The 26,668-nt window shown below is 39.4% G+C and overlaps 1 protein-coding gene across 1 annotated transcript in view; it reads left to right on the forward strand.

Moving 5' to 3' along the window:
- The window catches only part of ATL3 (atlastin GTPase 3), a 44,268-nt gene extending 23,079 nt beyond the window's left edge, over positions 1-21,189 (forward strand). Inside the window, exons 7-13 of the mRNA XM_046643147.1 lie at positions 794-886; positions 1,589-1,727; positions 13,148-13,275; positions 13,886-13,942; positions 15,043-15,114; positions 15,503-15,934; positions 16,707-21,189. Of these exons, the coding sequence (XP_046499103.1) occupies positions 794-886; positions 1,589-1,727; positions 13,148-13,275; positions 13,886-13,942; positions 15,043-15,114; positions 15,503-15,934; positions 16,707-16,793 (1,008 nt within the window). The 3' untranslated portion in view covers positions 16,794-21,189. The remainder of the gene's footprint in view (positions 1-793; positions 887-1,588; positions 1,728-13,147; positions 13,276-13,885; positions 13,943-15,042; positions 15,115-15,502; positions 15,935-16,706) is intronic.
- Positions 21,190-26,668: the final 5,479 nt, after the last annotated feature.

Raw genomic sequence — 26,668 nt, forward strand, 5'->3', positions numbered from 1 at the left:
GAATGTTAACTATAAATGTAATTCATATGTTTGTTTTAGTTGAGAGATCAGTGAACTATAGCCCACAGGCCAAATCTGGCCAGCTGCCTGTTTTTATATAACCTGTGAGTTAGGAATGGTTTTTATATTTTTAAATGGTTGGAAAAAATAAAAAAGAGGAATAGTATTTCATAATGTGTAAGTTGCATGAAATCGAAATGTCAGAGTCCATAGCTAAAGTTTTATTGGAACACAGCTGTTTTCATTTGAATTGTCCATGGCCACTTCTTCTACGACAGCCTGAAATACTCACTCTCTGGCCCTTTACAGAGAGTTTGCTGACCCCTTCTTTAGCTGATTGTTTCATGATGATGAGAATGCACAATAACCTCAGTAAGATGAGAGGACCTTTAAGTATTATTTAATTTAGTTTTCTTTTCCTTCCCCCCGTTACAAGTAGGTCTGATTCTATGATCAGCCTGTACCATGTTGTCTTCTTCTCCTTTCCCCGTTTCTCCTACTTGCCTTTAGAGCAGAGACTTCAATTTAACATTTTCCCATCAACCTCTTCTTTCTGTTCCTATTATCCGTGGGAACAAGAATAGCAGATAGAATATGCAGACCTCACATTTGGCATATCCGTGTTGTTCTTGTGTTTTTAAGGTTTCTAAGCTGGTACAGAATAGATAACATCCTTCAGCACATTTTCTTGCCCCCTTTGAAGAAGCTGGCATTATGCAAAGAAGTATTTCACTTGGTATTTTGAAATGCATTTATGCAACACTGTAAGATGCTCTGCTTTTTTCCTAAATAGACACTAATGTTTTTGGTTCGAGACTGGAGTTTCCCTTATGAATACAACTATGGACTACAGGGAGGAATGTCATTTTTGGATAAGCGTCTACAAGTAAGTAGGAATATAATCTTCTGGGGGATTACCTAAAAGTAGTGATAACTTTCTCATTGGCCTTTAGTTGTTGTATTTAAAGCAGATTATGGAAAATTATTTTAAGTGTGTTTAAATGCTTATGAATATTAGCCCACACTATTATAATTCATGGTAAGATTAAAGATCCTGGGTATATAATGCACAGGGACTGTAGAGAAGAACCCTGGGCAAAAGTCCAAGCTCTGATTGTAATTTCCATTCCATGTTTTACACCAGCTTCTATATGTGCATTTAGAATGTCAAATTCGGAACTTTAGTTCTGTTACTCTTATTCAAAATTCTGATTTGTTTTGGGGTGGATATAAACAGGCTTAGCCTGTTCTCCAAAATTAAAACACAGGAGTCCTTTGTCAGTCACTGCTAACTGGTTAGATCCTCCTTCATGTCCACAAACCTTTCTGTGTTCTTCCTAACTATTGTGCAATACTCTTTTTTAAGGAACTCTTGAGTACCTGTTCTTTGGTAGCTATAGGAGTCAAGCCACGGTTAATCAGATTTATGCATTTATTGCTACCTGGGGTTCTAAGGTTTCTCATTGGACATAAGACAGGCCACTGTGATCCATCAGAGCTGGGAACTCTTCTTTCCTTTGTCCTATACTAGTGGTTCCTAGTGAAGAGCAACAAATGGTCTTTTGTAAATTGTTGGTCTCTTTGGCAGGTGAAAGAACATCAACATGAAGAAATTCAGAACGTCCGAAATCACATTCACTCATGTTTCTCCAGTGTCACCTGTTTTCTCCTACCACATCCAGGACTCGAGGTGGCCACAAGCCCTGACTTTGATGGGAAGTTGAAAGGTGTGTTACAGATGACATTATTTTAAATGTGTGATTTGGTCTCTGGAATTAAATAGCGACCAGAAAATGTCAGTTGTGAACCTAGTGAGTGCTTAAGAGAAACAGCGTGTTCTCTTAGAACAGCATTTAGAGTCTAGTTCCGTTTTTGCTCCGCCTTACTGCAACTGTCAGAATTAGTTTACCTTAGTTTCTCCATCTGAAATGGTGGTGGTGATATCCATTAATGATCTTTCTAAGAGACATGATTACTGATTTACAAGAGATAAAAGTGCTAAATAAAGGAAGGCTAAACATTAGTCAGCTAATATTTATCAAGTAAAATTAACTTGCCACAGACAGGTAACATGATTCATGGCACGGCTGTTTGTTTTTAAAGCAAAACCTGATGCTGGGTGGTGTGTTAATAGCAGGAAGTGCTGACTAGATGCTAGCTTGGAGAAATCAGAGTTGGGACTCTTGGGTTCCATTACCTTATTTTTGTTCCTTATTCATCGAGACCTTGAGTCATTTAATGGCTAGCCCTCAGTTTACACATATGTTGAACTCTAAGCACTTTTGTTTGTGAACTTATCTGAGTTTCTCAGGTTCCCGGTAAAGTAGAAATAATAAGAGCTGCCATTTTTAGAGGCCCAGTAGTGTTCCCAGCTGTCAGTCTGTTTGGGCTGCTCTAAGAAAATACCACAGACTGGCAGCTTATCAACAACAGAAATTTATTTCTCATAGTTCTGAAGACTGGAGACTGGAGAGTGCCTGCATGGTTGGGTGAGGGTCCTTTTCCTGGTCTCAGACTTCTGGTTGTGTCCTCATGTGGTGGAAGGGGCCAGGGAGCTCTGTGGGGTTTTATGGAGCACTAATCCCATTCCTGAGGGCTTCACCCTCTTGACCTAAGCACCTCCCAGAGGCCCCACCTATGCTAATACCGTCACCTTGGGGTTAGGATTGCAACATAGGAATTTTTTGGGAGACACAAACATTCAGCCCATGGCACCAACACTGTGCTAGTTACTTTCATGCTTAATTCCATGCAGCTGTTAGGCTCAGGAAGTTAAGTGACTTGCTCCAAGTACTCAGCTAGTAAGCGGTGGGGCAGATTCCCATCCAGATCCTTCTTACCCCTAAGGCATACTGTGCTGAAGTAGAAGTTCTTCTGTTACGTTGGGGAAGTCGTTTAGGGGGTCTCTGCTGTTTAGTTACCAGGAGAACTTGCCTCTTGAAGTGGAAGTTTTTCATAGCTTCATATTAGACATAAAACGCACCATTTTCAGTTTATTTGACTCAGTTAATCCAAGCAAGTTAGATCCAAGAAAGTTAATATACTTGTTCAACTTAAGATTTACGTAAGTAAATCAACTTAAGACCAGCTGGTCTTAATATTACAAAAGAAACCGAGTGTGAGGGACTTACCTTTACCTTCTATTAGTCACTTGTATGATATTTTTATGTGGTTGGCAGGTTTCCTGAGCAGGAAACTTCCAAAGCCTGTCAGGTGGCAGTTCAAAAATCCAAGTTCGAGGGCGGCCCGATGGCGCAGCAGTTAAGTGCGCACGTTCCGCTTGGCGGCTTGGGGTTCGCTGGTTTGGATCCCAGGTGCAGACATGGCACTGCTTGGCAAGCCATGCTGTGGTAGGCGTCCCACATATAAAGTAGAGGAAGATGGGCACAGATGTTAGCTCAGGGCCAGTCTTTCTCAGCAAAAAGAGGAGGGTTGGCAGCAGATGTTAGCTCAGGGCTAATCTTCCTCAAAGAAAAAAAAAAATCCAAGTTTGAGGGCTGGCCTTAGGGAGATGTGTGCTTAGGCAGCACTGGAGCTAGAACCTTTTCCCTGAAAAGGAGTTGCTCCTCTGAGCTGAGTATGGAGAGAAAGTTGAGTGCGTAGGTGATGTGTTCGTTTCAGGTTCGAACACTCCATTATTAGACATACTTTCACCAAACCTAAGCTCTGCTTTGTTCCTCACTGGTAGGGCAGATGCTGAGTGACATTCTTAGATGTGGACGTTTAGGAGAGGGTTAGTGAGAGTGACTCCTGCCTTTCCTCTCGCCCCAGGCTGCTCTCAGGTTATCGGACATAAACGTACAAAGTGGCCTTCCTCCATATTTTCAAGCATTTTAATATTTCAAGACGCTCTGTTTTAAAATTCACTTTTATCATGTCATTCCAGGAAATAGGAATAGTTTTTTAAAGTTCTGTAGCCCCGACTTTTGAAATTTTGTATCGCTTTTGAATATGCATGTCATGTGAGTTTCCTAGGACCGCTGTAACAAAGTACCGCAAACCGGGCGGGCGTCAGCAGGGCTGGTTCCCTCTGGAGGCTCTGACGGAGAGTCCCTCCCATGCTTCTCTCTTAGCTTCGGGTGGTTACCAGCAATCCTTGTCATTCCTTGGCCTGTAGTTTCATTGCTCCAATCTCTGTCTCTGTTGTCACATGGCCACCTTCTCTGTGTGTATCTATTTCTGTGTGTTCTCTCTTCTTAGAAGGACACTACTTTTTGGATTTAGGTCCCTGAATCCAGTATGGTCTCAACTTAACTAATTACATCTGTAAAGACTCTGTTTCCAAATAAGGTCACATTCTGAGATTCCAGGAGGATGTGCATTTTAAGGGGACACTGTCCAACCCAGTGTATATGTTTACAGATTATGAATGGTTTCTTACTAAATATTAAATATGCTAAGTTTCATATTTATTATATTTATAAAATAGGGAACAAATTCTATATGGGTAACCTTTAGTCTCATAATTATGCACTGTTTCTCTCATCCATGATTAAACTTTAAAACATATTTACACGTTAAAATCTTCCTTTCTTACTTGAAAAGGCAAGTCCCAAAGAAAGAAACACAAATGGTCAGTATATACTCATGAAAATATTTGTAGCATCACAATAAGCAATGAAGGGAAAATGTATTGGTATAAATTCTTATAGTCTTTATGTGACAGTATCAAAATTTAAAATGTTCACATCCTTTGATCCACTATCTCATTTTTAGGAAATTATCCTAAGGAACTATCCAAATAAGTAGATAGAAATGTATGGACAAGGATATATACTACTGTAACATTATTGTAATCGAGAATAATTGGAAACAACCTGAATATGTGTTTTTGAGGAATTGGTTAAATTATGAGGCATCTGCACAAAGGGATAAAATGCAGCCATTTAAAAGGATAAGGTAGGTAGATGGACCTATCTGTATTTACATAGGAAGATGTCCATGACATGTTATTAAATGTAAAAAGATTGCAAAGTGGCATATGTTGTATAATCCTATTTATTTAAAAATGTACATTTAAAGTGTATGTATATATGTTTAAAAATGTATGTTTTTAAAAGGAAAAATTTGAAAATTAAAAATTTCTTTTACTTCACTTGGTATTGATAGTCTGCCCTGTGTGTCTATTTAAGGAACTGTAATCGTTAGGAGGATTAATCGTGAAGAATGCTTATTAGCTCTGCAAAGGTTTATGTATTTTTTAGCTCCCTAATGTTTTGTAATTTTAGGGAACCTTTTATAACTTTTTTAAAAAATTAATTAATTTCCTTGAAATTTTATGTTTTCAGTTTTCACATTATAATTTATCATCCAATTTGGATCCAACTCATTTTCCTAATGGCTACCCATTTGTTCCAACAGTATTTATTGAATAGTCCAACTTTCCCCCACTGGTTGAAATGTCACCTTTATCATATATTAAGCCACTACTCAATGTGTGATATGGGGATTAATCCCTTTTTAAAGCTGCTACAGGCCATGCTCTGGCGCCATCCTGAGGAGGCTGTAGAGTATGAGAGTATTTAGGTGGAGATTGCTACCATTTACTTAGGTAGGATGGATTAAAAAACTTCTTACATTTTTTGATGTCAAGAGATCTAATGATTGATCAGTTATTTAAGATGGGATGGGAGTCAGTGGAGATAAGAAGTGCATGTTGCTATTTAGAGAAAAATCTCATGTAGATTATGAGCCATAAATAAATTCTAGGTAGATTACAAAGTTAAGTTATAAACATTAAGGCATGGGGAAAAAGTTAATTTTATTAGACCTTTGGAATTAGGGAAGGACTCTTTACAATTAGAAGGAATAAAAGAAATTGTCAAGGAAACGTGTCACAGATTTGAATACATAATAATCTTATGCATATTTAAAAAAAGGCGAACAAACTGGATAAAATATTTCAGTGATCACAGTACACGTAAGGATAGCATGTTGATTTGCTTATGAGGAGTGACTGCATTCTAAGATAAAGGCCTATAGTAGAGAGTTCACTGAAAAGGAAATCAGCTGGTGAACAGATACGGAGAAAGTTTGCCCTAACTAGTAATAAAAGAAACAAAATAACGAGCCACTATGAAATTTTTAAATGTACTATTAGATATCTAAAAGAATACAGAAGTATTACATATGAAAAAGAAGACACATAAGATGTATATGTAAGGTATGAAACATAACATCATGAACATCCTGCCCAGCTTTGTGTCTAGAACTGGAATTGGAAACTTTTGTAATGGACCACATAGTAAGTGTTTTAGGCTTTCTGTGCCATACAACTGCTCAGCTCTGCTGTTGTAGCAAGAAAGCAGCCAGAGACAACGTGTCAATCAATGGACCTGGTTGTGTTTTCAATAAAGCTTTATTTTACAATTGAGTTAGCAGGCTGTTTTGGTACAAGGGCTGTCGTTTGCCAGTCTCTGTCTAGAACACTAGCAGTACTCTTTCCTGTACCTGTGTGCTGCTTCCCTGTCCTGTTTTCCTGCCTCCCCATGGAAAGAATCACTATTCTAAATTTTGCTTATTCTGTCCTTGAATTTTTTAAAAAATTATTACTTGTGTTTGATTCGCTTAATACTCTATCGCTAAGTTTCTTTAATTTTGAACTTTATAAAAATATAGAATGTGGCCAACTTGCATTTTCACTGAGTGTTTTATTTCTAAGATTATCTGTGTTATTGCACGTAGTTGTGGTTCATTCTCTTTCATTGTTGTACAATAGTCCCTTTTGTGAATATAGCACAGTTTATTCTCAATGGAAATTGGAGCTTTCCCAGTTTTTTGCTGTTAAGAACAATGCTACCGTGAACGTTCTTGTATATGTGGATATATGGGAGTTTCCCAAAGGCGTGTCCTTAAAAGCGGGATTGCTGGATGTTACAGTATGTATGCTGCACCTGCACCAGAGAATGCCAAATGGGTTTTGAAAGTGGTGGTTCCGGTTATACTCCCTTCATCAGTGTGTGTAAAAATTCCCCTGATCCATATTCTGGGCAACACTTGGTGTTGTCAGACATCTTAGTTTTGCCAATTTAGTAATATAAAATAGTATGTCATTGAGGGGTTAAATCATGTTTCCCTGATCACTGGGATTGAATATCCTTTCATTTATTTATTTCCACTCATGTTTCCTTTCCTGTGAAATTCCTGTTGTCCAGTTTTTTGGTTGGGTTGTCTGTCTATCTCTGCCATGTAAAGATCCTACATGTCTATTTGAAGATAGGAACTTTTGTTGGTTATGTGTTGCAGATGCCCTTTCCCATCTTGTGTCTTGACTTTTTTTTATATGCCTCAGTTTTTTTTGTTGTTTTTTTTTGAGGAAGATTAGCCCTGAGCTAACTGCTGCCAGTCCTCCTCTTTTTGCTGAGGAAGCCTGGCCCTGAGCTACATCCGTGCCCATCTTCCTCTACTTCATATGTGGGACGGCTACCACAGCATGGTGTGCCAAGCAATGCCGCGTCCACACCCAGGATCCGAACCGGTGAACCCCAGGCCGCCGAGAAGCAGAACGTGTGCACTTAACCACTGCGCCACCGGGCAGGCCCCTATATGCCTTAGTTATAATGTGGTTGAATTCATTCACCTTTGATTTTATGTAGCACTTTTTAAGTCTTGTTTTAGAATATCCTTTCCTTTCTCTACACACACACACATACTCTCTCTCTCTGTCTCTCAAGTTTTGTCTTTCATATTTGTGTTTAATCCACTGGGAATTAATTTTTGTGCATATGTGAGGTAGAGATCCCTTTTCTATTTTTCTATGTAGATACCAATGCTTGTAACTTTATTTATTGAATACTCGATTTTCCTATTATTTGCAGCTTCTTTTATGTTTTAAAAGAAATGCCTTTCATATATGCATGGGTCTCATTCTAGGCTCTTTATTTTGTTCCACTGACCATTTTGTCTGGTCATGTGCCATTACTATATTATCATAATTATTTTATAATAAGAGTTGATGTCTGGTGGAAAACTTCTCTCCCTTTTTCACCCTTAGTCATCTTCAGGAGTGTCTCTTTTTTTCCAAAGGTATTTTTGTATCTTTGGTTGTTTTTAAAGATTGGCATCTGAGCTAACATCTGTTGCCAGTCTTCTATTTTTTTTCTTCTTCTCTCCAAAGCCTCCCAGTAAGTAGTTGTATTTTCTAGTTGTAGATCCTTCTGGTTGAGCTATGTGGGACGCCTCCTCAGCATGGCCTGATCCAAACTGGCGAAACCCTGGGCTGCTGAAGCGGAGGTGCGAACTTAACCACTCAGCCCCCGGGCCGGCCCCAGGAATGTCTTAATTATGCTTTAGTCTTTGCTCTTCTATGTAACTTGGAATCAGCTTATCAAATTTATTAATGTCCTTGTTTTGGTTTTGATTGGAATCATATTGAATCTATAAGTTGATCTGAGGAGAATTGGCATATATTTATGATAATAGGTATTCTTATCCTGAACAGGGTAATCTCTCCATTTATCTAGGTCTTTAACTTCTTTTTATGAAGGATATGAAAACTTGATTAAGGTCTTATACATGTTTTATTACATGTATTTCTAGTTTCCTTAGAACTTAGAAGTCCTAAAAATTATTTTTCCTAATTATTCGTGTTGGTATCTTGAAATACATTTGATTCTTCTGTATTGTATGTACAGCTATCTTGCTAAACTCTCATTATTTCTAGTAATTTATAGTTATTAGGTCTTGTCTGTGTCACTAATGAAGAATGAAGTTTTTACTTTTTTTCACATCAAATTTTGTATTTTTAAATCTTGTTCTTATAGGAAGACTAGGACTCCAGTATAATGTTAAGCAGAAGCGACAATAATGGGCATCTTTATCTTGTTCCTAATTTTAAAGGGAATGCTTCTAACAGTTTACCATTATTGATGTTTGCAATAGAGTTTTGGTATATATCCTTTTTCATATTAAGGAAGTTCCCTTCCATTCCTATTTTGTCAAAAATATTTTAAAAATTATATATTGATATTTTGTCAGATGTTTCTTCTGCGTCTACTGAAATGAACATGTGGTTTTTCTACTTCAGTCTGTTAATGTGATGAGTGACATAGTTTTTTTTTTAAGATTGGCACCTGAGCTAATATCTGCCTATCTTTTTCTTCTTCTTCTTCTCCCCAAAGTGCCCCAGTACATAGTTGTGTATTTTAGTTGTAGGTCCTTCTGGTTGTGTTATGTGGGACACTGCCTCAGCATGACCTGATGAGCGGTGCCATGTCTGCACCCAGGATCCGAGCCAGCGAAACCCTGGGCCACCAGAGTGGAGCGTGCAAACTTAACCACTTGGCCATGGGGCCGGCCTCTGATGTAGAGCTTGCTAATGCTAAACCACCTTGGCATTTCTGGGATAAATGGATCCTGATGTATTATCTTTTTCTTTGAAAATAAATATCTGTCACTGGATTTTGATTTCCTAATATTTTGTGTGGAATTTTGGTATCTCAGTTTATGAGCAAGATTAGTCTATAGTTTTCTAGTCTCACCTGCCACCTCCTGGTTCTGATGCCCTGCTCTCATAGAATGACTTGGGGAGTAGTCTCCTCACTGTTTTCTGGAAGAGTTTACATCACGTTAAACAGTGTTTGAAAGTGGTAGAAGAAACCTCCAAAACTCCTTAGGCCTGTGTGTGTGTGAGAATATTTTTTGCTGTTTATTCAGTTTCATTATAGAATTAATTAAACTCATTTTTTTCAGATGGTCCTTAAGTCTTTTTCTTTTCTTTTTGCTGAGGAAGATTTGCTCTGAGCTAACGTCTGCTGCCTCTTTTCTCTTCCTCTTTTTTTGCTTGAGGAAGATGGTCCCTGAGCTAACATCTGTGCCAATCTTCCTCTATTTTTTGTATGTGGGACGCCTCCACAGCATGGCTTGATGAATGGTGTGTAGGTCTGTGCCTGGGATCCAAGGCTGCAAATGCCAGGCCGCTGGAGCAGAGCGGGCGAACTTAACCCCACTGTGCCACCAGGCCAGCTCCCCTAATTTTCCTTTTTAATAAAAGATTTTTAAGGCTGTGAATTTCTCTTAGTACACTTTAGCCCATTATGCTAGGTGGCATTTTCATTATCTTTCACTTCTGCATAGTATTTTATTTATTTTATGATTTCTTCTTTGACCCACACCTTATTTAGAAGAACAATTTTTAATCTCCAAATATATATGAATTTAAAAACTTTTTAATTCTCTGATACTTCTGCTTTTGATGATACATTTATTGACACATTTTATCCAGTATGTTGATAGCGTGTGACTGCTGTGATGCTGAGCCTTAGAACTTTGCTGGTATGTATTTCATGACCTAGACTTTTTTACATGTTCCATGTGTGCTGAACAGAGTGGCTATTTGTTTAATTTTTGAGTATGCAGTTCATTTTTCTCTCTAAATCCTGCTTGTTAATTGTGTCACTTTCTTTATCTTCACTGATCTGTGTCTCCTTGAGTGTCAGTTACACGTGTGTTGATCTTCCTCTGTTTTGCTGATTCGTCACTGCCTCCCTGTTGTTCTGTCGTATGTTTTGAGGCCATTTTAATAAGTGTATTCAAGTTTAGTATGGTTACACCTTTCTGGTGAATTGAGGCAATCGACAGTAACCCTCTCTAGCCCTAATAACTTTTTTCTTGTTGTTTAAGCTTGTTTTATCTTTAATAACATGGCTATCCTCGCTTAGTTGTCCTAAGTATTCATTTGTGTCTCTTTTTCTGTCTGTCATGTTCAACCTCTCTGTGACTCTGTGTTTCAGGTGTATTTCTTATAAAGAGCATATATGTGGATTTTAAAAAATCCAATTTGAAAATCTCTATTTTTTAAATTGGTACATTTAGTCCATTTTCTGATTCCTGATACATTTGGTTTTAAAGCCATCGTCTTGCTTTTTGCTTTTTATTAGTTTTACTCTTTCTATGCTTTTTTCCCTTCTGTTTGTCTTTTTTTTTTTAAGTTGAGTGTTCTCCACAGTCCCCACTTCCCCACTAATATGGAAGTTACACACTGTATAAAAATAAATTCTTTTAGTTATCTTTGAAATTTTACCACACATACGTATTTAGAGTGTAAACGAGTAGCTTAATCTCCTTCCTTAATAATACCAGAGCTTTAGGACAGTTTAGCTCGGATTACTTCCTCCCAGTTAGTGTCTTAGTTCTGTCTTCTTTTTGACCGCGCCGGTTAGCTGTCATTATTATAACATAAGATGATATTTGTTTAGCTTTCCCTAGATGCTTTTTATTTCTTTGCTCACCTTCCCTTCTTGTATTGCAGGACTTCCCTCTGAAAACGTTTCTCTGCTTCCCAAAGGTCTTTGCTGTGCTACAGCTTTAATGTTGTGGTGTATTGCTTTCTGTTTAACCTACTTGTTATAAGCTGTGGTCTGAAGCTGTGGATTCATGCATTTCATCAGTTCTAGAGATTTCTCAGCCATTATCCCTTCTCTTATTGCCTCTAATGCACCCCTTCATCTCCTGGGACTCCAGTTCGACATGTATTAAATCTTCTCATTCTACTTCTCTTAGCTTATTTTCCCCTTACTTCCCATCAGCAGATCTCTCTGTGCTGCTCTTTGGGTACATTATTCAGATCTCTTTTTTTCCTCCAGAGAAGATTTGTGTTTGCTCCGTCAGGGAGCTGGGGGCTTTCTAACCTGGGGCCATTCCAGCCCCCTTCTAGGATCCACCTTCGTATAGGAGTTAATTTTGCCCAGAGTTTGGTCACCCTGTCACAGTGAGTGGCCTCAGATGAGCCACAGCTCCATGTGCACTAAGCTCTCTGCTCTGTCACCTGCTCAGCGCCTTGCAGCTCTCTTTTGTTTCCAAGTCCAGCAACATAATGGAATATATCTTCATCAGGATCTTGTTAGGAAGAAGGTCCCTTCAGATTCTCCAGTCTGTAGTACTGTCAGAAGCAGAAGCCCCAGGATACTGTTTTTCACCAATGGAGGCAGTAAAGATTTAAAAAGCAATATAAACCTCTAGTGTATTTGAAAGTAGTAAACCTGCTTGCTCATATATTGGTGGCAGGGTATAAATTGGTACAATCTTCTGCAAAAAGAATTTAGCAATGTAGACGAGCCTGAAAAATGAAAGGGGGCATTTTAAATGTTAATTACAATTGTCTGATGGTGAGCTTTATGGATGGTTTTTTTTTTTTTTTGAAGTTTTGAATGTTTTCCAGGAGTCTACATTGTCATTACAGTATCTAGTAATTCCTCTAAGGAAGTAAAAGTTACCTGAAGTTTTTTTCTGCAGATTTTTATGTTGATATGTGTAATTGGAAAGATTTAGAGACCGTTTATGTTTTCTGTACTGCTCTGTCCCCAACTCTTACAACAATGCCTGCCTCAGAAAGGTGCTTGAAACTGTTCAGTGAGTAAATGAAATAAGGTCTCGATTTTATAAATTAGGGTTACGGAGTGTTGATGTGTTCCTGCTTCGATGTGGGTTCCCACCCGCTGTCTGTTCAGTTGATGGTTTGAGTTAATTGGGAACCTGGGAAGAAGTTAGATTATAGAAATCAGGTGCCTTGTATTTTAATTCCTTCATCGTTGGACCAGCTGGTTCTCACTTTGAGGCGAGAGCTCTATGTAATGGCTCTCCTGAGCCCTCTGGGGGAACTTTGCAGAAGCTGTCACCTTCCTGAGACAGTGGTCTTTTCCCTTGGGGTGGCCCAGGGGTCCTCCGAGGAGATAATAGGTAATAAATATCATGAGGTACAGGTGCTTCTACTTCTTTTAGCATTAAAAAATGAACAAAAACAGGGCAAATGGACAAATAATGGTTTCTAATGGATTTAAGGGGGAGCGTGAGGGTGTGGCAAGGGCCTGGCCTGAGAGAACTTGAGGGGTTGATAGTTGATTTTTTGAAGACCTTGTTAATGAAATTCTTTGAAAAGTGAAATTTCTTGAAAGGGTAAGGAAGAGACTGAAGCTCCCAGAGTGACAACCAGGGTCCGGATGTCCTGCGTCTTCTTCTCCGGACTAAGGAGACAGGCGTCCATCGGGACAGAGATCCAGCCAGCCAGAAGGTGTCAGTCTGGGACCCTCCCCTCCCTTTCAACTAGAAGATGTTGAAACCGCTAGATAGGTGGTGAAGACTGTTTCCTGCTCACTTGGGTTGAAGATATCTGTTTGGCTTATTGTTTGCTTCTTCTTGGTCCTGTGAACAGATATCGCCAGTGAGTTCAAAGAGCAGTTGCAGACACTGATACCATTTGTGTTAAACCCTGCTAACTTAATGGAAAAGGAGATCAATGGCTCAAAAGTCACCTGTCGGGGGCTGTTGGAGTATTTTAAGGTAAATATGTGTTTTAATGATTAAAATGTTGACTTTTGGCAAAACTGATCTGGGTTGTAAGCTAACTTGAATGTCAGTATTTTAAAGTGTAGGGGAAAGTTTCACCGCGGAGATGGTGGGAGGCATTTTCAGGTGTTAGTGTCCTTCCAAGAGTGGGCCACTGGGGGGCAGCATCTGTCCAAGAACCAAATGGATATTCTCTGCACTCTCTTAGAGGAGTAATTACTGTGGCTAAAGGAAGATTGTTCCTCAAGGAAGCTGGTGTGGACAGGAGGTGGTTAGGAAGTTGCTGTGAGTAGGAAGAGACGGCATCTAGATGTGACACGACTACCTCAAGGCGGATGGTCACTGCCCACAGGTGGTGGTGAGGCCAGTGTGCATGGGGAGTCTGGTGGGAATCCTAGCCCTGGTAGGCTCGTGCTGCTTGAGAACATTTTTAGTTAACTAAACATGCTAACATGCACTCAAAGGTGTGTTGTGTTTTTGCTAATTCCTGGGTGTTGATCTAGGTCCTTAGGAAAATGCGGTTGTATGGTCACTGTTTCTTAAACTATGATTAAATATGACCGAGTGACATTTTTCATAATCATTTTTATGTTTATGTTCTAAGGCATATATTAAAATTTACCAAGGGGAAGATCTGCCTCACCCCAAATCCATGCTCCAGGTAAGCAGTTCTTTGACATCCTCAGTGATGTCTTGGTTACTGGAGTTGACCTGTGTACACCAGGCCAAGTCCTTGGAGAAGAGAATGCTGTCGTCTCCTTTCCCATTGTGTGGGTCTGATAACAGCACGTTTCCCAGCAGGGTGACTGCCTTCCGGTTTTCTTCTCTGTTCTCATGGTGGTGCAGTTAAAACAGAACGGCCTCTCACAGGGCCGGTCTTCCCACCAAACACAGTGTAGAAAACACTGTCTTATTATACCCAGATAAAACATACCCAGTTTTGTTAGGTCATTTTCCTGTTACCTGTGGTCTACTTTAGTAGAGCATGTCCTGACATACCTATTTACTATTTACTCATCAGGTTTTTTATTTTCAACTAGTTTTATTTTCAACATTTTGATATTTTCAAGATGTTATTTTGTTAAAACATATACTTTCCAACTTTCGTGTGCTGAACCTAAGGTTGTTTACTGCCAAATGTTTATTTCTTTAGTAGCAAAACATTTTCACAAAGGAAGCCTTGAGCTTGGGATGGATGTTGTAAAGATAAACTTTTTCCCTTTTTTTTTTTTTTTTACTTACGTCTTTTTTTTTACATTTAAAATTGAAGCAGGGGCTGGCCCTGTGGCTGAGTGGTTAAGTTCACGCGCTACGCTGTAGGTGACCCACTGTTTCGTTGGTTCGAATCCTGGGCGCGGACATGGCACTGCTCATCAAACCATGCTGAGGCAGTGTCCTACATGCCACAACTAGAAGGACCCACAATGAAGAATATACAACTATGTACCGGGGGGCTTTGGGGAGAAAAAGGAAAAAAATAAAAATCTAGGGAAAAAAAATTGAAGCAAAAGAAATGATGTTTTCAGAGGTTTAATTTATGATAAAGATTCTTATGTATAAGAACATTTTTTGGCAGAAAATTTGGCAGAAAAAGTGTATTTCAGTTCATAAATTGAGCTATATAAAAGCTTAAAATATAGCAGGAGGATAATAAGAAAAGGAAGAATGAGGAATAGAGTGAGAAGAAATTTTGACTTGGTTATTTGTGGAAGAATGTTAAAAGAGGAAGGATTTATAGTTTCTGCTTTCCTTTCTTGACAGGCCACTGCCGAAGCCAACAATTTAGCAGCTGCAGCCTCTGCCAAGGACATTTATTATAACAACATGGAAGAGGTATGTGGGGCATGTGTCTTGCTCGGAAGTATCTACAGCCTGGGCATTGTTGCTGACTTCAAAAGCCCAAACTTGATCCTGTTTAATGTCTCTTAAGATGATGAGGCAAAATGCTGTGTTCAGGTCATCCTGGTCCTTGGGCCTTCTAACCATTACCATTTCTAACAAGGCTTCCTTACCGTGTCTCTGCTCTCACGGATCAATTGCCCTGGCTGTTAAAGTGTGCTTTTCAGAGGCGGTGAACTCAGAGTTTGTTGGTCTTGGTCATCATTTTAAAGTTAATTTCTAATATCTAAGAATATTCTGACCTTTTCAGTGTTTTCACTTGTTTTATTTGGCACTTGTTTTTGAAGGGATCTTCAACACATTGTGTCTTTATTCTTCTTAGGTTTGTGGGGGAGATAAACCTTATTTGTCTCCAGACATCCTAGAGGAGAAGCACTCTGAATTCAGACAACTTGCTCTAGACCATTTTAAGAAGACCAAGAAGATGGGTGGGAAGGATTTTAGCCTTCGTTACCAGCAGGAGCTGGAGGAGGAGATCAAGGAACTCTATGAGAACTTCTGCAAGCACAACGGCAGCAAGAATGTCTTCAGCACCTTCCGGACCCCTGCAGTGCTCTTCACGGGCATCGTGGCTTTGTACATAGCCTCGGGCCTCACCGGCTTTGTTGGTCTTGAGGTTGTGGCCCAGCTGTTCAACTGTATGGTTGGACTGCTCTTAATAGCGCTTCTCACCTGGGGGTACATCAGGTATTCTGGTCAGTACCGTGAGCTGGGCGGAGCTATCGATTCTGGTGCAGCGTATGTATTGGAGCAGGTAAGTGGTGCCAACGAGGAGGCTGAGGGTTGGTAATAGATGTTTGTGCTTCTATTGTAAAATATCTCTGTTTGGAAGAGTTTCATAGTGAAAGAAGGCATGAGAAACTTCCCCTGGCCATTTCTTTTCTGATAGGCATTATGTTTTATTATCCTTCTTTAGGATGGTAATATTTATTCCTAATATCTTGTTTCCATGCCTGAAAACTGCCCCTTAATGCAAAAAAAGTTGCAAACATATTGTGTCCCTCACGGGAAAATTGTAACTACATGTTCTTCACACAGAGTTCCTGTCTGATTCTCTCTCCTATCCAAGGCTAGTTTACTTTACTGAAAATCAAAGAGCTTTGAAAAATATGAACTTAACAAAATTTTGTTTTGGGTCCTACTAACGGATGGCATCTCCTTAAAAAATCTTCCAAAAAGCCAATGGCTTTTGACGCTGGCATGATCTCTAGGTGTGCAGGTACTTGCGACTCTGATTGGTTTCTTTTTCTGAGTAGCATGAATAGATCAGTTAAATTAGGAGCTTGTGGTGAAGCCGGGAGAGCTGCCCGCCCCATGCCAGTAACACCAGAGGCTCAGCTGACTCTCTTGGGAGGTAGCTGCTGCCACGGGCTCCCCTGGCCCCTGCATTTTCATTCCGCTAGTTTCTGTAATATACCACTGATGGAGACAGAGATTTTTGAAAGTTTATCCCCAAGGACTGCCTGCTCTCTTGATGCTGTGCTGTATTTTATTGACTCATGTGTTGCATAAATGGTCTTTTGCAGGCTACATCTCATATTGGCAATTCCACTCAGGCTGCTGTGAGGGATGCAGTTGTTGGGAGACCACCTGTGGATAAAAAAACTCAATAGCATCTTAACAAGAGAATCCGACAAGAACCTGAGCAGTCCCCACTGATTTCTGGGTTTCTGCCACGGCCACAGGTTCGAGTCCGGAGGATTGCAGATCTGGGGCCATCTGGGAAGAGCTGAAACACGGCACTAATAAACAAACAGACCTGTCCTGTGGCTTCAAATTCTTGAACACACTTCCATTTCTGTTGGGACCATTTCTTTTCTTTGCTGATGTAGGTCCAAGCCTGTCTATTTTTCTTACTGCTCTGCTTTGTGCACTTTATGGGGAAAAAGCTAAAGGAAAAAACGGAAATGTGGTTTTAAGTCCTTTATGTGCCACTTAGTGCCTTTTTAAGATTGAATCCATGCTTTTGAAGACATGATAGGGAGGGGATTGAGGATAACCTCATGAAAGATGCAGTTTTGGGGTGAAACTTGTGAGTTCTTTATACCTTACTCTTTTGGGAAGGATTCTGTTTTTAAAAGTTTACAAAACTTGCAAAAGCTTCAGAACTAAAGACTGACTGAAAATGATGCCATTACACTTTTGAAATCTTATAAGAGTAGAGAATCCTGTTTGCCACGTAGTCTGGAAGAATCATACCATATTTAAATCTACCATACGCTGAAATTTAAAGTCTTACCTGACAGACTGGCAGTTTTATCGGAGCATACTCTTTTTTTGCCTTCATTCCTCCAGCTTCTTTCTAGAAAAGAGGCAAGCATGCCTTGAAAAGCCAGAGTAGGTCATAATAAAAGGAATGACTTGATACTTTAAGAAAAAAGCTTGAATCTAAATGAACCATGTGAGCCTCTGATAAGTCACTTGAACTTGTGCCTTGGTCAGATTCGCTGTTTGTTGGTTTCTGTGCGTGTCTGTCTTCACCAGGACTCACACTAACACGCAGCTGTCGTTTGAGAAGTTTTGTTTTTGAGAGTTCTGCATGAGAATAGAACTTTATTAAGGATTCGAGGAAAGACATTACCAAACATTACTGCCTTTACTTGATGTCCTGTTTCATGTGGCTTAGCAGTAAATCAGGTCTTTATCCAAAACGTTTATTTGCATTCTCCTATGCACTATCTGGTATTTTTATTAATAAAGCTAAAACTGTCAATTTTATTTAGCGAATCTTTCTTTTAACTTTGCTTTAGTCTGGTAGCTTTAAAATAGCTTTGGCTTAGTAAGGCCCAAAGTCCCACCCAAACATGGACAAAGCCTTAGAAGTAGCTAAGAATTCTTTTTTATTTACCTTGCTTGTGTGATAAAAATTTTTTATCTATTAGTTGCCTTTTCCTTTGATTTATAATGGTGAATTATTGTGGATTTTAAAACTTCATAAAACTTGCCTGCAAATATGTATATAAACATTCAGGTATGTGAGCCTTAATTCTTAAGATAATTTAATTTTTGTTGTGGGAGGGAGGTGGGAAAGCTTCGGCAAAATCAGTGTAAATTCTACATACGTGAAGTATGAATGGAAGGTGGAAGAAAGTAAGTCTGCTAGTATGTAATCTCTTTATCAAAGAATTTTCTTTTGACCACTTTAACACTTTACCACGCAAGTATTTTTATAAGTCCTGAATTAATTCCAAGCATTTTATATATTTTTTGTATTTACATACCATCTTGCCCTGAAGTTCTTGTTTTTCTATTTAGTCGCTGTTAAATTTTAGAAAAATTTCATCTTGTTCTAAAAACTGTTGACTTACGTATCGGTGATGCTCAGCTTTGACTGTTAGATTGAAAGCTTTGTTTTGAAATTTTGGTACATTTTTAGGTGGCCTCTCATTCTTCCTGAAGGTTCGTACTTATTAGCTAAAGGCCTTACAGATGTTGAGATTCTTAGCTTTTAATGCATTCTAAAGCACATTTATAGATTTCAGAATAATTGTCTAAAGTGACCCTACTTTTAATGATGAGGAAAGGATGATGTGTCTAAAACTTATTTTAATACAAAAGTATTAGATTTTTTAAAATTTAAAAATGTGATAACGTATAATTTAATGAAATCTTAGGGTTTAGTTACTGTTTAAATTCACCATTTCTGTTTTGATCTTAAAGGAATAACTTGGTTTAATTACCCCAGGGAAGCCTTATTTTTTTGTCTTTATTGGTTAACAACTTCTGCCTCTGGAAAGTGTGTGTAAAGTTTTCTCGGTGAGGATTCTTATGGGTTTTCTTTGGCTCTTTTCTGCTTTTACAGTAAATTGGTGGTTTTATATCAGCTTTTTCAATAGAAGATGCATTCCCATTGCTGGCTGTAAGTAGTCCTGGGGAGATTTATAACTGGGTTGAAAGAATGTCTTTTACCTCTTAACTTCACTCAGCCTTTAATCTGTGGGTCAAGGACATGACTGAGGAGCCCAGACTGCAAGTGTTTGCTGGTGTTTGTGGCTCTGCCACTCCTGGGTGGGCTTTCCACGCAAGCGTTCTTAATTTGCACATTCCCAACCATATATGGGGCATGATCCTAGTAACATAGAAAAGGAAGTTTTTAAAACTTTCTATGGAAAGAATTCATTTCAGGAGAAATTAAATGTTAAGTTTTTTAGTACTTCTAGTTAAGAATTTCCAGTTCTTATGGTAAAAATAGTAGAATAAAAATTCAGAGTTTTTCACTGAGAAATCTTTCTATATTGGTTCGTAGACAGAATGAGGGCAAACTGTCAGGTATGATGATGGAACGCCTTCAGTCTGTACCCCGTCCAGCAGTGTACCGAGAAACCTGTTGGTTCACGGAGGGTCGTGTGTTAACACCTACTTTATACTGCGTAACGTTGCCTGTGAAGATTGTTTTTCCTTTACTCGTTCTTTCTCTTTTACTCACGTGAAGTAAAATGCTTTAGACAGACAGACAAATAAACGGACAAAGAAACTGCCTTGTCCTGGCAATATGCTTCTTTGGCAGGTCGTACCCAGCATTCCCCCCTGCCCTTTAACAATGGTGTCTGGATAGGGCAAGTTTGGATGAGTGTGTCTGGATGGATGAGTTACAGAGAAGTTAAGCAGGCTGATTTAACTCCAGGCAAAAGCGATAGAGAACAAATAGTTTTATTTTTTCCCCAGAACTTTTTCTTTTTGGAATGTAACTTATTTGGAAGTCTTCATAGAACTTTTTTCTCCCATAGAGTTATTGAAATGTAATTGAGGATGATTAGGATGGCTGTCATCTAAGGTAGCCAACATGGGCTACATCATTCCTCTTACATTTATATCCAACCAAATTTTAGTCAAGGAATAAAGGCATGATGAAGACCAGCTAACAACAACAAAAAAGTACAGACTATTTGTTAAAGTGATTTTTGTAAATGGCATTAATAAGCCCCTTGTAAAAGACCATCTGCAATTAAATGGTTTTCCTTACATTAAGTCATATTGGAGCTGTGTTTTGGGTCGTGGTTCTTATCTGCCTTGGAGTACGTAAGACTCACCTGGGAGGTTTCTTTAAAAAAATTCAAACTCCTGCCTTTATACCCAGGGATTGCCCCAGTTGGTCTGGGCTGTCGCCCTGAACTCACCATTTTTATAAACAGCATCGCAGGTGGTTCAGAGACCACGGGGAGAGAGGCTGCTCCGTGGATGGGAAAGTGCAATTCAGTATTGTCTGGAGGCAAGTGGACAGTTTTACCAGAGGCTCAGAGTAGGGAGTCCACTGGCAGATACAGTCACAGAGTTCACAGTGTTCAGAGTAATAAGGATGTCTTTAATGTACAGGGTTATCTAAGCTCCTTAAAGCCATTTTTGTAAATTAGGATGTCGTAGTGCCTTCTCTGAAAAATGAATGTACAAGTATCCTATTTACTCACAGATGTAATTAGGATTTAAAAAAAAGTATTTTGAAAGTTTTCTTTTAAAAAGCAAAATTCAGCACTGTGACTTGAACCCCTAAGTCTTTGATGCCCCGAAAACCTTAAGCCATAATAAAGATAGTGAACAGAAAGGAAGGAGAGGATCATAACTTTGAAAACTGGAGATAAAAGTACCCAGATGAGGAACCTTTCAAAATAGATCTAGGGGCAGAAAGATTTTAAAAGAAATATTTCTTCCGTGGGACAGAATTTCATGTGGCAGAACTAAAATATACGTGTAGTGTCCTTGTGACCAAGGGAAGGTTGCGTTTGGTTCCCAGACTTTCCAAGTTAGATGGTAAATCCTGTTGTGGACTTAAACCTCAAAAGGAGTTAATATTCATCTTGAATATATACACGTTTTCCTCTCAGATTTCTTTTTCTTTAAAAAAATTGTTAAAAGTACTTTCTCCTAGACCATTTTTGAATGGCTTTAAAATTTAATATACTTTTTAAAAAGTGCAATGGGATGAGATGATGCTATTAGTATATTAAAAGATGCACGTTTCTGTTTTTTAGTTGTAAGGTCATGTAATGGAATAAAGATCACAGCACCATGTTACCTGTGTTTTTTTTCTTTCTCTGTCTTTAATATGGGGAGATTTATGACACAGATTTGGGCTTGGCAAGGCAAATAAGGTATCTCAGGGGAGGGATAACTCGGTGTTGGGGTGGTCATGGTAATGGGGTTTGAGTGTGTCCGCTCTCCCTGCCCCACAAAGCAGTGCTGACTGAGGATCCTACAGGCGTGCGGCAGGGGCTGTGCGGCCGGCGCCGCTGCTTCACGTCAGACACCAATTGTGTTTACAGTAACTTGGGTTTGTGAGGACCCCTTGGATTCGTAGCACTTTCGTTTGGTTGCCCCATATAGCGCCAACTGGTTAAATGGTTCCTCTTTGGGGTGGGGTGAGGTGGAGCTCTGTTGGGAGCTTTCTCTTTCACTTGGTGACCTTGGAGCCAGTGGGGAGGCTGCATTGAACTTCTCCAGCACTGACTAATCACGAGACATGCCCTGTTTAGCCCTACGATAAAAAGATTTCTTCCTAGTTTGAAATACTGGGTGAGGTCAGTAGCCTGGTGATCATATGGCAGGTGCCGTGCTAGGTTTTGCACTTGAGTTCATCACAGCTTAGTAGGGCAAGGGCAAACCTAGAAGTTGCTATGATGTGAGGGTTATGGTGAAAACCTGAGGGCTGCCGTTGGAGGGTTGATGCCCTGTCAGCATAAGCTGGAGAGAAGGGAAGTATGGAGGAGTCAGGCAAACTGGCTTGTCTTTGGTACATTGACATTCTTGCCATTATTTATTTATTTATTTGTTTTGAGGAAGATTAGCCCTGAGGTAACATCTGCTGCCAATCCTCTTTTTGCTGAGGAAGACCAGCCCTGAGCTAACATCCATGCCCATCTTCCTCTACTTTATATGTGGGACGCCTGCCACAGCATGGCTTGATGAGTGGTGCCATGTCCGCACCTGTTATCCGAACCGGCAGACCCCAGGCCGCCAAAGCGGAACGTGAGCACTTAACTGCTGTGCCACCCGGCTGGCCCCAACATTCCTGCCTTTAATTACCATATATCAGTTTGCCAAAGATGAGTGGAACTCTAATTAGCTTAATCAAAAGAAAAAAAAGAACTGTGACTAAATGTCTAGGAGTAAAACTGACATCAGGCACTGGAAGAACTCAAATGTCAACAGGGCTATTATCTCAAGTACATACTGGCTGCTTATCTGCTCTTGTAGATGGATTTCCTCTGAGCTGCAGGGGAGGGCAGGCACAAATGGTTCCAGGCTTACATCATCTGACTTTAATGTCCCGAGAGGAAAGAGGTGTTTTTTTGTTTTAATCCACTGCCTATTAAAAAATGTGTGTGTGTATATATATATATCTCCATCCTAGAGAAAGCTTCTACTTGGTCTAGCTGGAGTCAGATGCTCCTTCTAGGGTCAGTCACTGTAGGCTGGGGGCTAGGCTGATAACCAGTTACATCTAGGTCACAAGTCTCTAGTCAGGGCAGTGGGGCACTATGATTGCAGCCCCATCAGAACCATAGTGTCACCAAATGAAAGTGCTGAACAGACAAAAACAAACGTCCACTACAGTGACCGGTTACTCAAACTGGTAATTTAACGTAGTGCAATGAGAGAGCCTGAAACGTGTCAGGAATGTTCTTTTAAAGGGCAGTGGAGGTGGTTATGTTGCACGTTTACTTGGAATGTTACCGGATGCAAATACAGGTTCGTTATCCACTGCATAAGAGGGGCCAAGTAAAAACTGGAACTTGAGGCTTATGGCAAGGATAGAGTTTTTATTTCAGGTGACATCAGCTGGAAGACAAGAGTCAGCCTTTAAATTCGTTTGGTCTCCCCAAAGATGGGAGGCAAGGGGTTTTAAAGGTTGCAAGGAATGTGGTTGCTTGTAGGGACGGGGAGCCTGTGGCCTTGCTGGTTGGCACTTTCCCACCAGCCTGCATTTGGCCTTGTAAGGCTGCTTGCGGGAAGAGGGATGGCAAGATAAGAGAATCTGCAGGTGGATGTCCTTGGTTGTCTGCTTCTGTGATGGGTGGAGTATTCTGGCGCCAGGAAGCCAAGGAGTTGGGGTGTGGGAAGCGTCAGCTTCTAGATATTTTCTGGATATGAGTTTCCTTGTAATAAAACTTCAAAGGACCGGTAACTAGCCAAAATGTTAGCATGAGGCCACCTGGGCTCTAAGAATTTGTAACTTCTGTTTGCCTTGTAAAATTCAGGGATACAAAGATTTTAAAAAACCAATATTTACATAAGAATATAACTTAGAGAAGCAGGGAAAGGGAATGAGTACCATGTATGCTGGGTTTAATGTAGGGGATCCATATCAGGGCTGGTATAAGTCCCCCCTATTTTATGTTCATTGCTCAATCTTGAGGGATTTGGGGCAATAACCAATCTAGCTAGTTCTGAATTCTGCTGATTGCTGTTGAATTGAGGCATAGGTCTGTGTTTGAAGAATGAGACTGCTTTTCTTCTTCCTCCCTTTAGGTTGACATTTTTATTAGAACTTTTGTACCTTGTTTAACAGTTTGGAACAACATCCAAAGGCACATTAAGTATCTGACCAGAAGGATAAGAAGTATAGACAGCCCAAATTTTAACAGTCCCTGAAAAATAGACAATCCCTTGGGGAATCCAAGAAAATAGATCTGAAAAGCAATCTGGACCTGGTACCTCTGAGGATACCTGCTGATAAGGGGCATAGCTTGAACCATCTCATTGAACCAGTCTCTTAGTAAGGCGGTGATGGAGGTGGACTCCCAAAGTTAGGCCTATATTGTGTAAGCAAGTGACCAGGTATTTAATAAGAAGTATTTCTAGGTAAACAAAAAGAAAAAACAAGGTTAATGGAGCAAATTGTAAACCAGTTCCTGAACCCAGGGGACAGCCAATCAAGAAGATTTCTAGAAGTTAGGGTCCAAGCATCTTTTGCAGTATGAAATGTTTCTGATGTTATTGGGTGCTCAGGTATTTTTCTGAGTGGCTTACACAGCAACAGGTATCACTCTTAAGTTTATATCAAGATGTCTAGCTTCAACTTGCAGGGCTTCAGGAAAAAGGGCAAGTATAGTTCTCAATGATTTCAAATGAAAATGATGGAAAAAAAAGGAAAACGTTAGTTTGGAGATTTGTACCCAATATTTCATGAGATTAGAAGAATTCAGGATCTAGTCCAGTTTACAGGTAGGAAACAAAACTTCAAAGACAATTGACAGGACCAAGGTCCAACATCCACAAGTGTGTGTTATAGTTCTTATTGAAACATAATTTTTCTCTCTAAAATCACCCTCATTTTTACCAAAGATAGCCAAATTAAGACTCATTGGTTTGTAAAACTAGTCTAGTTTCAATAAACTTGGCCCAATTATTTACATAAGTACAGCAAGAATAGTAATTGATAATATAGACTCTTTTAAATCTGCTTTCCTGGAACTTTTGATGAGGAATCTCAGATTGAACTTTAAAGGCCTCTTTAGGCCAGAAAAGCCAGACCAAAGACTTACCAGACTCTACCTGTAATACCTACAGATTTGAGTGAATTACTCTTTTTTTGAGGTTCCTTATAATATTTTGGTTCCTTATACCTGCCAGAAAACTGGCCTTCTTTGCTTACCTGGTAAGGTTGCTGGGAACCCTGTAAGCAAGGAGTCAGGCCAATATTTCCAAGTGGCTTCATTCCTCAAAAACTGTCTGGTCATATCTGAGTCTATATATATTTCCCTCAAATATGACATTCCAGTCAAAGCTTTGGTAGTAAAACTGGTGTTTTCAATTGTGTCCTGATATAAGGAGAACATATTCTTTTTTTTTTGTTTTTTTGAGGAAGATTAGCCCTGAGCTAACATCTGTTGCCAATCCTGCTCTTTTTGCTGAGGAAGACTGGTCCTGAGCTAACATCCGTGCCCATCTTCCTCTACTTTATATGTGGGATGCCTGTCACAGCATGGCTTGCTTAGCAGTGCCATGTTCGCACCTGGGATCTGAACCAGCGAACCCCAGATCACCGAAGCGGAACATGCGAACCTTACTGCTGTGCCACCGGGCTGGCCCCAGGAGAACATATTCTTATTGACCTTACACAAGCAACCATATTGCCATGAAAATAATGGTTATTCACTAAGAGTTTCCAGATTCTGGAGGGATCAGGTAGGGAGAAAAAGACAAATGTTTTAATTTTGTTTACAACAGTATAATTTACCAAATTATTATGTCATAGTTAGCTTAAGAGAAAAAAGTTTTCCTTAAATCTGAAAAAACAAAACATTAAAAAATATGCAATATTTCAAATGAAAAGTCATAAAAGTTATAATCATCCTTATCAGTTCATTTAGTTTCATGTAACCAACTCTTGATCTTCTGTTGGCAGTTTCATAAGGCCATCAGTTTTTCAGTTATAGTTCTGTAATTTCTCACCCAGCTCAATTTCATAATCTGAAAGTTTATCAGAAACCTGTATTCTAGAGCAAGTGTTGGAGTCCTTTCCATGAATCTCTCTGAAGATGAAACATATTTGTAAAAACATCAGAGTAAAACAGCTGTCTGTAAATGACAAAAGATTTAAAAATGACAATTGAAGAAACTTGGCTATTTCTGTGACATACAACACTTTAAGATAATAACCAGAATTATGGCTGACAATCAGGACAGATCAGAATTTTAGGAATGTTATATGTATATTTTTATTGAGTTCATGATAGTTTACAACATTGTGGAATTTCAGTTGTATGTTATTACTTGCCCATCACCATATAGGTCCTCCCCTTCACCCCCTGTGCCCAACCGTCAGCCCCCTTCCCCTGGCAACCAGTGATCTGTTCTCTTTGTCCGTGTGTTTTTTCATCTTGCACATATGAGTGAAGTCATCTGGTGTTCGTCTTTCTCTGGCTTATTTCACTTAACATGATATCCTCCAGGTCCTTCCATGTTGTTGTGAATGGGACGATTTTGTCATTTTTTTTATGGCCGAGTAGTATTCCATTGTATATATGTATACCACATCTTGTTTATCCAATCATCAGTCGATGGGCACTTAGGTTGCTTTCACATCTTGGCTATTGTGAATAATGCTGCAATGAACATATGGGTGCATAAGTCACTTTGAATTGTTGATTTCAAGTTCTTTGCATAGACACCCAGTAGTGGCATAGCTGGATCCTATAGTATTTCTATTTTTAATTTTTGAGAAATCTCCATACTGTTTTCCATAATGGTTGCACCAGTTTGCATTCCCACCAGCAGTGTATGAGGGTTCCCTTTTCTCCACAACCTCTTCAACATTTGTTGTTTTTTTGTCTTAGTGATTATAGCCATTTTAACGGGGATAAGGTGGTATCTTAGGGTAGTTTTGATTTGCATTTCTCTGATGATTAGTGATGTTGAGCACCTTTTCATGTGCCTATTGGCCATCTGTATATCTTCTTTGGAGAAATGTCTGTTCATATCCTCTGCCCATTTTTTGATTGAGTTGTTTGTTTTTTATTGTTCAGTTGTGTGAATTCTTTATATATAATGG

This window comes from Equus quagga, chromosome 17 (genome assembly GCF_021613505.1).
Source record: "Equus quagga isolate Etosha38 chromosome 17, UCLA_HA_Equagga_1.0, whole genome shotgun sequence".
In the NCBI taxonomy this organism is placed as follows: Eukaryota; Metazoa; Chordata; class Mammalia; order Perissodactyla; family Equidae; genus Equus; species Equus quagga.